Source organism: Aotus nancymaae, unplaced genomic scaffold (assembly GCF_030222135.1).
Source record: "Aotus nancymaae isolate 86718 unplaced genomic scaffold, 86718_ANA_hifiasm-v0.15.2.pri h1tg000008l, whole genome shotgun sequence".
Classification (NCBI taxonomy): Eukaryota; Metazoa; Chordata; class Mammalia; order Primates; family Aotidae; genus Aotus; species Aotus nancymaae.
In genome coordinates, this window is record NW_026988419.1 from 32,526,185 (window position 1) to 32,540,088 (window position 13,904).

Here is a 13,904-nt window from a genome sequence, read left to right on the forward strand (position 1 = left end):
TTCTAATGTGTGTTACCAGTACCCTAGGGTGTATTAGCTTCTCCTTGCAAAGCACCCTCCCTCCTCATTCATATGCATAGCACCAGGTCAGGTGCAATCTTTAGTTACCATTTGTGCTGGCCTGGAGTCTGCATCCCTGTGTAATCAAGGAACAGCTTGGCATGGCTACTAACAAGGCAGGGTCCTGTCTCCAAAAGGTCTGCAAATGCTTGGAATTTTTTTATTACTGAGCATGTTTATTCTAACATTAGGAAAGAAAAATGCACCCAGTGGACATGAGCCTTATTCATCAATATGAATGATTTTATTTATACAATAATTTATTCTTTAAAAATTTGTAAAGGGAGTTTTGAAACGTTAGTGTATTATCTTTAAGAAATTGGAAGTGGAGCCAGCTGATTTATCTGCAATTCTATGGTGTTCAATGAAGAATTTCTTAGCTCTTTGACAAAGTATGCTGATATTGATTGGCTTTATCATCTGTAGATTAAGTTGCTTAGGTCTAACTAGTAAACTATGGACATCTTCTATAAATGTGCTATCCTGATGCACAGTACATTTTATAATTTATTGTAAATAATGGTTGCATTCAATTCAATGGAATTAAAATGTATTGTTATATTTAGAGGTCAGATATCCTAGTAGAGCCTTATTTCTATAATTTAGGTATCACAACATGGAGGGGTTTTTTTTAATACCCTTCCTCCAGCCGCCCATCTGTGAAAGAATGCTTCTCTTTGATGGGCAAGTATTTACTTGCTGTTTTGCATGTAATGCCATAGGAATTAGCTTTGTAAAAGAGGGAACTGTAGCCAGTGTTTAAAAAATTATTTAATGTATTGCTACTGTGGGATCTTTATACTTATTTATGAAATCAAGCAAGTAGTTTTAAAAGGTGTTATATATTTTTACTTAAAGGCCAAACATACATAAAGAGGTTAACTGCCACCATGAGGAACTCTCTGCTCTTTGGTGCATTAGAAATTTGAGCATGCTCAGTAAGATCTAAATCTACCCCCTGTTCCCTTGCCCATTTACCCAGATTGACCTTATTTAACAGTGTTGCATGTGCATGACCTAGGGACCCAAAAAAGTTGGTGCTGTAAGATACAGCCTTCCCTTTTTTCCCTGTATCTTATTATGTTATCCCTAGGAGTAAGTTTTATCTTGTATAAACACATAACAATGAGAAGATGAATAGATGTGTAACTCAGAGTTGGCCTAAACTGAACATTCTTGAATGACTGAGCCACTTTATGTTACTACTATTGCTAGAATATTGGAAGTATTTGTGCTAAATGTAGTACTGAATGTAGTATTTTATGTTACTACTATTGCTAGAATATTGGAAGTATTTGTGCTAAATGTAGCAATCAACAGTTGCTGAAATTCCAGAAAGTATGGGATTAGGTTGAAGCATTCCTTCCAATATATCAAGTCATACACTTTGAAACAAATGAACCAAAATAGTAGTTCCTTTTTAATATCCTATTATATTTATCACTGGTAAACTTTCAGTTTGGGGGAGGGAGTGCGAGGGTGTAGCCACAAGGAAAGAGAAATGTTTCCTTATTTTACCTTTTAGTCCAGATTATTTGTAGTTTTATTTTATTTCTTTTTTGAGGCAGGATCTCACTCCCATCACCCAGGCAGGAGTGTGGTGGCACAATCAAGGCTCACTGCAGCCTGAACTTCCTGGGGTCAAGTGATCCTCCCACCTCGCCTCTGGAATAACTAGAACTACAGGCACACCACCATACCCGGCTAGTTTTTTGTATTTTTAGTAGAGACGGTGTTTTGCCATGTTGCCTAGGCTGATCTCAAACTCCTGGGCTCAAGTAATCTGTCTGCCTTAGCCTCCCAAAGTGCTGAAATTACAGGCATGAGCCACCAACCCTGGCCTATTTGTAGTTTTAAATCAATATTAACAGAAGCCAAATGTGTAAGTAAAGTGAGCCATGAATAGAAAAGTTCATTAAGAATCCATTTCATAGCTTCTTGGGGTTCAATGTAAATACAAAAAGGCATTAAAAAAGAAATTCCATTTCAGATGTCTCCTCTTTGGACCATGAATGGTATTGTTATCACCTTTGGAGAAAATTACAAAGTAAAAATGTTTTGAGACACAATTGCCTTTTTATTTCATAAGGGTTTTTTTCTTGACTCCCAGATGGTCTCACTCTGTTGTCCAGGCTGGAATATAGTGGCACAGTTGTAGCTCACTGTAAACTGGTTTCCTGGGCTCCAGCAAACCTCTGGCCTCAGCCTTCTCAGTAGCTAGGATAACAGGCATATCACCATGCCCAGTAAATTTTTAAATTGTTTGTGGAGATGGGGGTCTTGCTATATTGCCCAGGCTGGTCTTCAACTCCCAGGCTCAAGCAATCCTCCTTTCTTGGCCTCCCCAAATGCTGGTAACCCACTGTGCCCAGCCTCCTTAAGATTCATAGCTTACTGCCACCTCAAATTCCTGGACTTAAGTGATCTTCCTACCTCGGCCTCCTGAGTAGCTGGGTCTATAGGCAGGTGCCATCACATCTGGCTAATTTTAAAATTTTTTGTGGAGATAGGATCTTGCCATTTACCCAGGCTGGTCTCAATGTCCTCAGCTGAAGGGATCTGCCTGTCTTCGCTTCCCAAAATGTTGGGATTAGAGGCGTGAACCACTGTACCCTGCCAAGCTTTTTAAACAGAAGAAAGGAAGTTACAAAACCCTATGAAAAGTTTTGATAATTCTGAACTCTGCTGAAACTTATAGATTATTGACTAGTCTTCTGCTATGATGTTTTTAAAGAATTTTATAATTGAAATTGTGTTTATTACATGTTGAAATTGAAGGGAGAATATAAGCCCATCACCTACCTTTCTACTGATTGTCAAGTAGCATTCTATTTGTGACTTTTTAAAGCTGGAATTAAGATTATTACTAAACTGGCCAGGCATGATGGCTCATGCCTATAATCCCAGCACTTTGAGAGGCCTAGGCAGGTGAATTGCTTGAGCCCAGTTCAAGACCAGCCTAGGCAACATGGCAAAACCTCATATCTACAAAATATATAAAAATTAGCCAAGCATGGTGGCACATGCCTGTAGTCCCAGCTACTTGAGAGGCTGAGGTGGGAGGATCACTCAGGCCTGGGAGGTTGAGGCTACAGTGAGCTGTGATTGTGCCACGGCACTTCAGCCTGGGCAACAAAGTGAGACCTTGTCTCAAAAAATAATAATACAAATAAATAAATGTTTTTAAAAATTATTACTAAACTGAAGACAATACCTGTGATTAAAGTATAATCACTGTTCCATTATATTATATGCTAAGCATTGCTTAGTATATAAAATAGCAGTAGATTCTCTTGCATGTCGGCTTTTGTGTTATCTTTTTATGGCCATATTGCTTGGGCATCAGATCTGCATGAGGCAAGATTCAGAAGCTAGCACTAAGTCTCTCAGTCTCCTTTCCTAATAAATATACCCAATATTTTAAAAGAGGTTATATATTTTTGATATGATAATGTCCACTTCTGTTGACTCCCAGTTTTATATTACTAATATAAATTCTGAACCAATAACTATCCTTTCTCGGGCATTTCGGAGTTCTTTATACTAATTTTAAGTAAATTACTAAAATGAATCATATGAATATAATTTAAAGTTTTTATTTTGAGGTACATTATATACAGTTCTTTTGAAGAGGTTGAGAGAAGTGGTGTCAGCTGCTACTGTTCTTAGTAAATGCATTTTCATATGGCTTTGCATGATGATTAAAGATTATTAAACTGCTGGATATAAAAGGTGCCTTTTGCTTTAAGGATAGCTTATTCCATTCTTTAGAAGGAAAAAAATAATCCATATGAGTCATATAGCTAAGTAAATAGTTTATTTTTCCAGGTACTATGTTAAATAAAAGATTGTGTTTAGATATTTTGTATATATTTTGCTTAGGTAACTTATATCTCTAATATTTGTTTAGATCCTTTCCTAATGTTTTTACCTTAACTGTAATGTTGATATCTGTTTTGTAGACTCGGATTAAACTTTATGGCAGTCTGGGAAATGTATTTAATGAGGTAGCAAGCCAATATGAGTTCTTGAAAGAAGCAAATGTATTACTTTCTAAGAGAATGTTGATCATACTCTCAGTAAGACAATTGGCTTTCTGTAAACTGCAAGCTCAATATATTATATGTTCTTTTCTTCTTCCCACAAAAACCCAAGATAAGAATTCTGTTGTTGGCTGGGTGAGGTGGCTCACACCTGTAATCCCAGCACTTTGGGAGGCTGAGGTAGGCAGATAATTTGGGGCCAGGAATTCAAGACCAGCCTGGCCAACATGGTGGAACCCCATCTCTACTAAAAATACAAAAATTAGCTGGGTGTGGTGGTACATGCCTGTAATCTCAGCTACTTGGGAGGCTGAGGCAGGACAATCACTTGAACCTGGGAGGCAGAGGTTGTAGTGAGCTGAAGACCATGCCACTGCACTCCAGTCTGGGTGACAGAGAAGACTCTGTCTCAAAACAACAACAACAAAAAAAAAAAACAAAAAAAGAATTACTTTGTTAACTGCGGTTTCTGCATGAAATGAAATGTGATGGGACACTATAGTATTTTGTGATTATGACAATACATCTCAATGCTAAGAAACTAAAATATTATAGAAATACTTAATTATGTAAAATATTATCAAAACATACCATATAGGAAATCTAAATCCTTCCTAAATATCCCTGCTGGTTCCCTGTCACTGCTCTCTGAAATATGGAAACCAGTGAGTAGATTGAGTAGATAAGGCCATAAGACAAAACATGACTGTGAAGTTACAGAAGCAATGTAGTTTTGAGTTATTTTTACTAGTTCCATGTTAAAGGTTCTAAAGCAATATAGAAGCAATTAACCATTGAGTAAATATAAAGTTTTATTGTAGTTAAAAAGAGTTTGGCCTGTAAGCATAAACGAGTTTTTGGTACAATTCTGGGTAACCAGAATTAGAAGAGGGGCTTTTTTGCACATCTTATGGTGGATTAAAGAAGGTATGAGGGGAAAGTTGTGTGTGGTTTTTTTTTTAAATAGGTTGATATGGTCATTTCAGAAGAATGATAGAGTGTATTATAAAAATTTATGTTAAACTCTTGTATTTTACCTAGTTGTTTTACATGCCTAAATGTTGACAGTATACTAGATGTTTGTGGATAGTTTTTTAAAAACTGGACTAAATAAAGCTAAATTGACATTTATTAACATATTAGAATTCTGTGTAGATTAAGATTTATTTCCCCTAAGTTATTTAGGGGAAGTGTTGATAGGAGGGCCATTGCCAATCTATAGCAAACATTACCCGAGAGATAAGGTTAGTGTTGTTATTCACAGCTGCTTCTTATTCAATTTAGCTGTTGCTGAGTCTGTCTGATTTGTTTTCTTAGGTGCTGAGGGTGTAAATGGAGGAGAGGAGTCTGTAAACCTGAATGATGCAGATGAAGGATTTTCATCAGGGGCTTCCCTCAGCAGTCAGCCAATTGGGACCAAACCATCCTCCTCTTCTCAGAGGGGAAGCTTAAGGAAAGTAGCAACTGGGCGTTCAGCCAAGGATAAAGAAACAGCCTCTGCCATCAAATCCAGTGAGAGCCCTCGAGATTCAGTAGTTCGCAAGCAGTATGTACAGCAACCAACTGATCTTAGTGTAGATTCAGTTGAGCTGACACCAATGAAGAAACACCTGAGCCTGCCTGCTGGCCAGGTGGTGCCAAAAACCAATAGTTTAAGTCTAATCCGGACAGCCAGTGCTTCCTCAAGTAAATCATTTGACTATGTAAATGGCAGTCAAGCAAGTACCAGCATTGGGGTTGGCACTGAGGGAGGTACTAATTTAGCAGGTAACAATGCTAATCGATACTCAACTATCAGTCTGCAGGAAGACCGGCTAGGTCAAGCTGGTGAAGGTAAAGAGCTCCTCAGCCCAGGAGCCCCCTTAACCAAGCAGTCTCGATCCCCAAGTTTCAATATGCAGCTAATATCCCAGGTGTAGTTTGACTTCTTCCCTCCTCTTTCTGCTTACCTTTTAAACTGAACATTTCATTGTGCAAGAAGACACTTCTTCTCACATTGTGAAAACATTGGTCATCATAATTAGATTTCATTTAGTTTAGGTATCTTCATACTGTATTTTGTATCGAAACAGCAATAAGGTTTTCTTTATCCCTCTTTCCTACATCTTCTCTTCACCTATTCCTTGTAAATGTGTTTGTGAAGCAGTATAAAATGTTTGCCTTTTCCATGCCTTCCTTTCTCTTTGGGTGATGTGCAATCCATCGTAGGCTGATCGGTCCCATTTCAACACTGTGAGACTGAGGATACATTAGAGGAAATGGTGTATATGATCCCTATGAAACAATTCTTTGGCTTTTATTTAAAAACAAAGCAAAACGGGTTTGTTCTCATAACCTATAGAACTATGAAGATTACTGGATCATATTTTTTTCTCTCTTAACCAGGAGTGCCTCAGAGATTCTGCTATGACTTTGAACTTCTCTGAGTCTGTGCAATCATTTTCTGGAGAAGCATGGGAAAAGGTGGTAGACTGCTGCACTTATTTTAATTAAAATGAGGGTAGCTCTTTTTCCACCCGCCCCCCCATCTCCTTTATCTCAAGACATAATAGTTCCATTACGGAGGCATTTAAATCAAGTTGTGACCACCTCCACTGGAGGACAGGGCTCTAAGTTGATTGTGTAATTGATAATGCACTTTCTCAATGGCTCTATAGTCATTATTAACATGTCTTCCCTCTTCCCCAGAAGGACATATAAGGTCATTTCTGTCCTCCAAGTTTGGCCAACTAACAAATCAGAATCTGAGGGGCATGTTCTGTTTCCCAGGAATGATTGACACTTTGGTGCTGGGGTTTGTGGGGGGAGGGGTGGTTTTTGTTTAGCTTGTGTGGAGATTGTGTGTGTGAGGGGAGATTTTGATTGTTGTTTTTTTTTTCTTTTCCTTTGTGAGCTGATGATGGCTGAAGTATAACAGTACATCTTCAGGTAAAGAGAGGGATTTCTCAATCTACTTTCTGTTATGTCAGACTATAAGAGAAACCCTTTCAGCTGCTTTCTAGATGTACCTAAATTCAGTCAGACATTTTGGATTAAGAAACCTAAAGTCCTGATAGATTACCTACTCCAAAATACATCAGGGACAGACAATTGGCTGAAAACACTGACACTTCAATGTGACACATTTTTATAGAACATTTCTACCGGGGGTACTGAGCTTGATTTTTCCTATAAGGACCACACTGCCTTTGTGTTTAATGTAATGCAATTTGTGTACCTTCTAATCATATATCTGCAGTTTCTCATTTTTATAAAACTTTGGAATCATGCCAGTAAGCTAGATGTTGAATGTATGTAAGTAGCATTTGGTAACTGCTAAGAGGTTACAAAAACATTATTGGTAAAAAAAGTTTTTTAGTTCTGATCCGGTTGGGTAAGATTTTATCATAACCTCTTCTGGGTTTCAGGCTCTGCTGTTTGAAAAAGAAGGGAATATATTGGGTTTTAAAAAATCAGTGTATTGTGACTTAACCTGTTGTTATCCTTCCACAAAATACATCAGAGCTATTAGTGCTTTGTACTTTTAGATGTTTTTACTTTATTGTTTAAGAAAAAATACTGAATTTATAGAAAGCAAGTATTCTCCTAATTAACAAAGGTTAAAATTTTATCTCTACCAATTAAAATTATAATCGATTTTGATAAATAACCAGAAAAATGCCTTGTTTTTTTTCACACCTAGTAATCCTCCCGTTTTTATTGTAAAAACGTTTTTTCCCTAAGACTTTCTGTTAGACTCTTTATAAGAACAACGACATGTGCTTGTTTGAATTTGTTGGTCTGTAACATTTTCCAGCTCATATGAAAATGGAAACTAGAACCTGAGCTAGTATCTACAACATTGCCAAAGTCCGGGGTAAAGCTGAAAGTTGATAAATAGACAATTTATTGATTTGTGTGTGTCTGTGTCTGTGTGTGGATACATATATATGGTGTGTATATGTATATATCATAAAGATGTATTTTAAATATCCTTTCTTTTAATTTAACTAAGGGATGTCAGATAAATGAAAGGAGTTTAAAAATAGCCAAAATAAATGAGGTGTAAAGGTCCATAACATACTAAAAAAGGCAGAGTTTGTAAGGTATGTAAGGAAAGGAGCATTATACCTACCCAGAAAGTGAGATCTTGGCTATGGCTGGAGGTCACTCACTTTATGGCAGAAATTACGGTTTTATTTGGGAGGATAAAAGACTGTTTTCAATTCAAATTGTGCATTTATTGGCATCTAAATCTGCATAATTTTAGTTAAAGCACAAAAGATATACCACATAATACCAAATTGCTGCAAAAATTATAATAAATACATCAAAATTTTCCTTTGACTAGAAAACTTATACCTGAAAAATTGGTTTTAAAAAATGTCCATTTTAGAGGATTTTATTTATCTGTATGTACCTACATTAACATTTCATCACCCTGTAACCTTTGTTTTCTATTCTTTTTTTTTTTTTTTTGTGACGGAGACTTGCTCTGTCACCAGGCTGGGGTGTAGTGGCACAATCTCAGCTCACTGCAATCTCCACCTCCCAGGTTCCAGTGATTCCCTGCCTCAGCCTCCTGAGTAGCTGGGACTACAGGTGTGCAGTACCACAGCCGGCGAATTTTTTCCATTTTAGTAGAGATGTGGTTTCACCTTGTTGGCCAGGATGGTCTTGATCTCCTGACCTCGTGATCCACCCGCCCAGGCCTCCCAAAGTGCTAGGATTCCAGGCTTGAGCCACCACGCCTGGCTGTTTTCTATTCTTTTAGGTGACCTCAGTGAAGAAACATTTCATTTAGTCTAAACCTTGCATTCGGGGTCTTAGAACAGATTTCTTGTGCAAGAATTGTTATTAGTTAAAATGGAAGGTGTTAGTTTAACAAAGTCAAATTTTCTAAGTTTTCAAATATGCATTTTAACATGCATTATTTTTGGCATTTAATTTAAAATAGTTTTGTTTCAGATATACAGCAGCTGTTACAGATAAATGCCAGCAATATTCAAACTTTTTAACAAACTTTTGTTGTACATTTCCTAACTTCCATAAAAGTCTAAACATCTATGAAAAAGATATTTAAGGAGAAAAATACTTGTTTTCTGTAATAAAACAATTATGTTGGTGCCATATATGCCAAGTTGGATAAAAGAATACAAAGAAATAGCTGAAGGAACTCTGCTCTGACATTAATTACTAGAAAGCAAACTAAAATGAAAAGTGAATAGTTAACTCAGAAGATTTGATTTTTTGAGACAGGGTCTCACTCTGTCCTCCAGGCTGGAGTGCAGTGGCAGGCACTGTCACAGCTCACTGCAGCCTCAACCTCCCTGGCTCAGGTGATCCTCCCACCTCAGCTTCTGAAGTAGCTGGAATTCCAGCACCACCATGCCTGGCTAATTTTTGTATTTTTAGTGGAGACGGGGTTTCGCCATGTTGCCCAGGCTGATCTTGAACGAACTCTTGGGCTCAAGAGATCCACTCACCTCAGCCTCCCAGAAGTGTTAGGATTACAGACATGAGCTACCATGCCTGGCCTGAAGATTTTTAAATGTAAAAATGTTTTAAGAAGCTAAAGGGGAAATTGTTATTTTAAAATCCTGATCCCCTTACCTTTACCCCTTACCATTCCCCTTACCTTTCCAATTCACTTTTCTTTGTCTATTTATTATAGAACCAGAATTGTGCTAAGAAGAAACCCTAGAGATAATCTAGCTAGTTTCCCACTGCCTCACCCCCACATTCATCAAGAAACTGAGGCTCAGAGGGTAGTGTAATCAAGGTCATATAACTAAAGCAGAGCCAGAATCAAACCCAGTCTCCATGGGTTTGGGGAGGCAGTGGGTTGTTAACTCCGTTTTTTGTTTCTTTACAGTTCTGGTCTAGTAGTTAGTGAATACAGCACATTAAGAAAAGTATTAAATCCAGAGAAAATGTAGAGTAATCGAGATGGGGAAGTGTTGGAAATGTTAAATTTATATACATATGTAAGGATAAATACATTATTCTTTATTCTAATTTATGCCTTACTATTTTCTGCCACATAACAGTTGTATGCTGCCATTTTATAGTTGATTACATTTCTGGGGATTTATTTAAATGTAAAATAAACCCAATGAAATGGCTTTGATCAGTGTTTCTAGTTATTTTAAAGTGATTTTTTGAGTCAGCCAGCTTTTAGTCACCAGTGTGGCAAGCTAATTATATTGCACAATAGAGTATTGCAAAGTAAAGATTAAATAAATTTGATTAATAATTTTTAATATAGAAAGAAACTGAATCTTACCTATGCTTAGAGCAAATGCAAGCAATATTTCCTTATGTGATTGAAAAAGGTTTTATAGTGTTAAGCTTATGATTCCATAATGGAACAGTGACCATGATGTCATTTAAAGTGTGTATATACCGTATAAAATGTCTTAAATGCTGTAGTCTCAGCTATATAAGCGCAGTATTTCCAACCTGTATTTTCAAATTCCACCTAGTAGCTTTAAACTAATTATAATTATTTATTAGACACTGGAATACTGAGAATAACTTCTTTCAGATTTTGTTTGCAGAACTTTTGTGAATATTTTAATGAAGTGGAGTATTTTTCCCACCTCACTTTTGTGAGGTTTGTATGGATCCATTTTTGAGTACTTCAGTTGTTGACAATCAGTTGTCTCATTTAAATCTCTGCATGTTCATTTGTAAATAAAAAATTTAATACCTGTCTTTAGGGGTAGTACCCTATTACAAACACTGGCAAGGAATGGCTCTCCATTTCTGACCTTGGATTACAAAGTATGTTTTGGGTTTTTCTTTTTTAATCAGTATTTCAGTTACGTATTTGTTTTCAGCTTTAAAAAGTTTAACAGGTCATGCCAGTGATCAGAAAATCTGTAAGCATTTTAGATCAATTTTTCTACACTACAGCTATGTTAAACAGTCTGAACATGAGATTTTTTTAATCTTTCAATTTGAATTATTGTCGTTTCACCACTAAGTTGGTTGAGACACTTATTTGTAACACTTTAATTTTTTTAAAGTGCTTTTTAGAAACAAGTTGTTTGAAAACCAATTAGAAATTGGAATTTTTGCCAGATTGTAAGAAGCTGGAATGCAGTGTAAAAATGTTAACATTGCTAATAAAATTATGAGTCATCAGATTGGTACAGTTTTCCATGCCAAGGTGGTCATATTGATAATGTAAGACAAATTTTAGTATTACTTGCATTGTGTGTACCTAATAGGTATATCATACTGGTACTGAGCATATATAGAAAATACTATTCATAGAGGAGTCATCACCACCCAGCCTCCTTGCCCATGAAGGCATATTTCTTCTAAACCTGACTGCACAAGTACAACATCTTGGTAACTTCAGGCTTTTCAGTATTTTTGGAATCTTAGCCATAGTCCTATGAGAAATATACATAAGAGCAAACAATTCAGGATAGAAGTTAGCAGAAAGCTGGGAAGGATGCGAAATAACTGGCAGCATAGTAGAGAAATGTAGGATTTATGTTTTGCTTCTGGATTTTTAGAAATTGTGTTAATCATGCTTACAAATTAAGGCATATTCAGATGTCTGCTATTAATATTGATTTTATTAAAAAATAGAATTAGGTATAGCTTAAAGTATAAATGATTCTCTTTAAACATGTTTCTGGAAGTAGGTCTAATAAAGAAATCCTTTTATTTTCAAAGAAATGAACTTAATTGGAGAGTTCCTCCCCAGTTACAGAATTGATATCAATATGTTTTGCTGTATTTGAGTATAAACAGCTCAATGTTAATTATATCAAAGGAAGTTCTTTACATCTTCATTGATTACAAAATTTACCAAAGAAAATGTATCTACCAAATATAATTTTTAGTACTTGTAAGGAATGAAGCCTCTTTTAACATACAGAGTATACTAAAAATATTCTCTGACCTGGATAGGTTTACAGTAGCTACACGATTACAATTTAGGTTTTCTTATGTCAATAAATGTCAATATTTTATACTTCCAGCAAAAGTACCCATTAAAGACTAAATCTAAATATTGTTCCTCATAGCACATTTTCTTATCTCCTTCAATTAAGGCTTCTACTCACCAGGACTGAATAACAACGGGGAAATTCCTAAAATTGGTGTATTGTATAATATTGTGGGTTAAGTAAAATTTAAGGGGAAATTGTAGAAATGTACCCATTTTAAAGGGCAGTGGCAATTATTATATTGATTAAACTGGTACAGTTTGTTTATGATTTATGTCCGTGATCATTCCGAGTGTTTTTTTCCTTGCAGAAAAACAAGATTGGGTTAAGAAAAGTGAAAATACTCATTTAAGCAAAATTTAAAGGGAAACTGTAGAAATGTACCCATTTTAAAGGGCAGTGGCAATTATTATTATATTGATTAAACTGGTACAGTTTGTTTATGATTTATGTCCATGATCATTCCGAGTGTTTTTTTCCTTGCAGAAAAACAAGATTGGGTTAAGAAAAGTGAAAATACTCATTTTAATAAATATATAGGCCAATAAGAACTAAATAATTTATTTCAACTGTTATTTTTTTTGGAAATCATGAAATGTTATTTGCATATTGATGTTTCCAAACAAGTTTTATATATTGTTTTTTATAGCAGGGAGTAGTTAAAAAGTAATGAATATATTGATTAGCTGTTTTGGAAAGAGAGGATTGGCTTTCTAACAATCACTGATACTAGTTTGAGTTTTGGTGGTGGTGGGGATTGTTTTTAAGTTTTATCATCCATACTGAATTGAGAGATGTGCTCCATTGGGTGTTTAAAATATCTGGAATAAGTTCATCTACTTGACATTGAATCTTTTTTATTCTTATTCTAAAAATTACTTTGGCTTTATATTCAGTTTAAGTGGTTAAGTGAAACAGTTGTTAGGGTGCAAAAATTGCTTTCCCACTATTTTTCTCATGATAATTTGGGTCTCCTGAGCTATAATTTCTGAAGGATTTTTTACTACTTTGGCATTATGTAATCTGATCTCTGTCACAATGGACAATTGAATAAGAAATATCTCACTTTCATATTTTTGCTTCATAAAAGGGTATGGAATGTACACATCAGCTCTTTTTTTTTTTTTTTCAACCAGCATCAACCTGTAACTTGGTATAAACTTCCCAAGTATTCAGAGAATATTGCTGGTGAAAATTTAAATAGGATAGGCATATAGAAATTATAATGTGTATTGAGTGATGTCCTTTCAACCTAGGACTAGTGAAAAACTTCATTTTTTCAGAGCTGAAGAAAAAAACGCACATTTAAGATCATATTTATTGGTGCATGTAAGCCATTATCCTGTCTTACTGAACCAATTAATGCTGTTGATTGTTGAAATGTGAAATGTAGTCACTGTTAACCTTGTAAATATCTGCCAGAGATGAAAAAATATTTTAAGTTATTGTAAATAAAGATGATGTATAAAATTCAGTATTAGTCTGCAATGCAGAAACATATCTTATATGTTAAAATACTGTGTTTGAGAGATGTGTAATTTACCCTTAGATGTATCTAGTTATATTAAGAGTGTAAATTTTTTTGTACAGTATAAAAATACAGCTCTATTTGGCTTTTAACTGGATTTCCCTGAGTTGACTTTATCTTACCTAAATTTTATACCTTAAAAGGGTCTTTTCATATTTTTTCAAAGCGTACCATTTTATTTATGTATATCTGAACCTTTATATCATACCTTATTACATTAAGGCGGAATATAAAATTATCTATAACACTACAAAATAAGAAACAACACAAAGGCAGATGTGAAATTAATACATAAAACATGTGCCATATATTTCTATAGTTAATTGT

At 35.4% G+C, this 13,904-nt stretch overlaps 1 protein-coding gene across 9 annotated transcripts in view; it reads left to right on the forward strand.

Annotated features, from left to right (window-relative positions):
- HYCC2 (hyccin PI4KA lipid kinase complex subunit 2) overlaps positions 1 to 13,674 on the forward strand; it is an 83,286-nt gene extending 69,612 nt beyond the window's left edge. For all 9 annotated transcript variants that reach the window (XM_012446137.2, XM_064373182.1, XM_012446135.2 and 6 more), the window contains one exon: positions 5,421 to 13,674. In XM_012446137.2, the coding sequence (XP_012301560.1) occupies positions 5,421 to 6,022 (602 nt within the window). In that variant the 3' untranslated portion in view covers positions 6,023 to 13,674. The remainder of the gene's footprint in view (positions 1 to 5,420) is intronic.
- Positions 13,675 to 13,904: the final 230 nt, after the last annotated feature.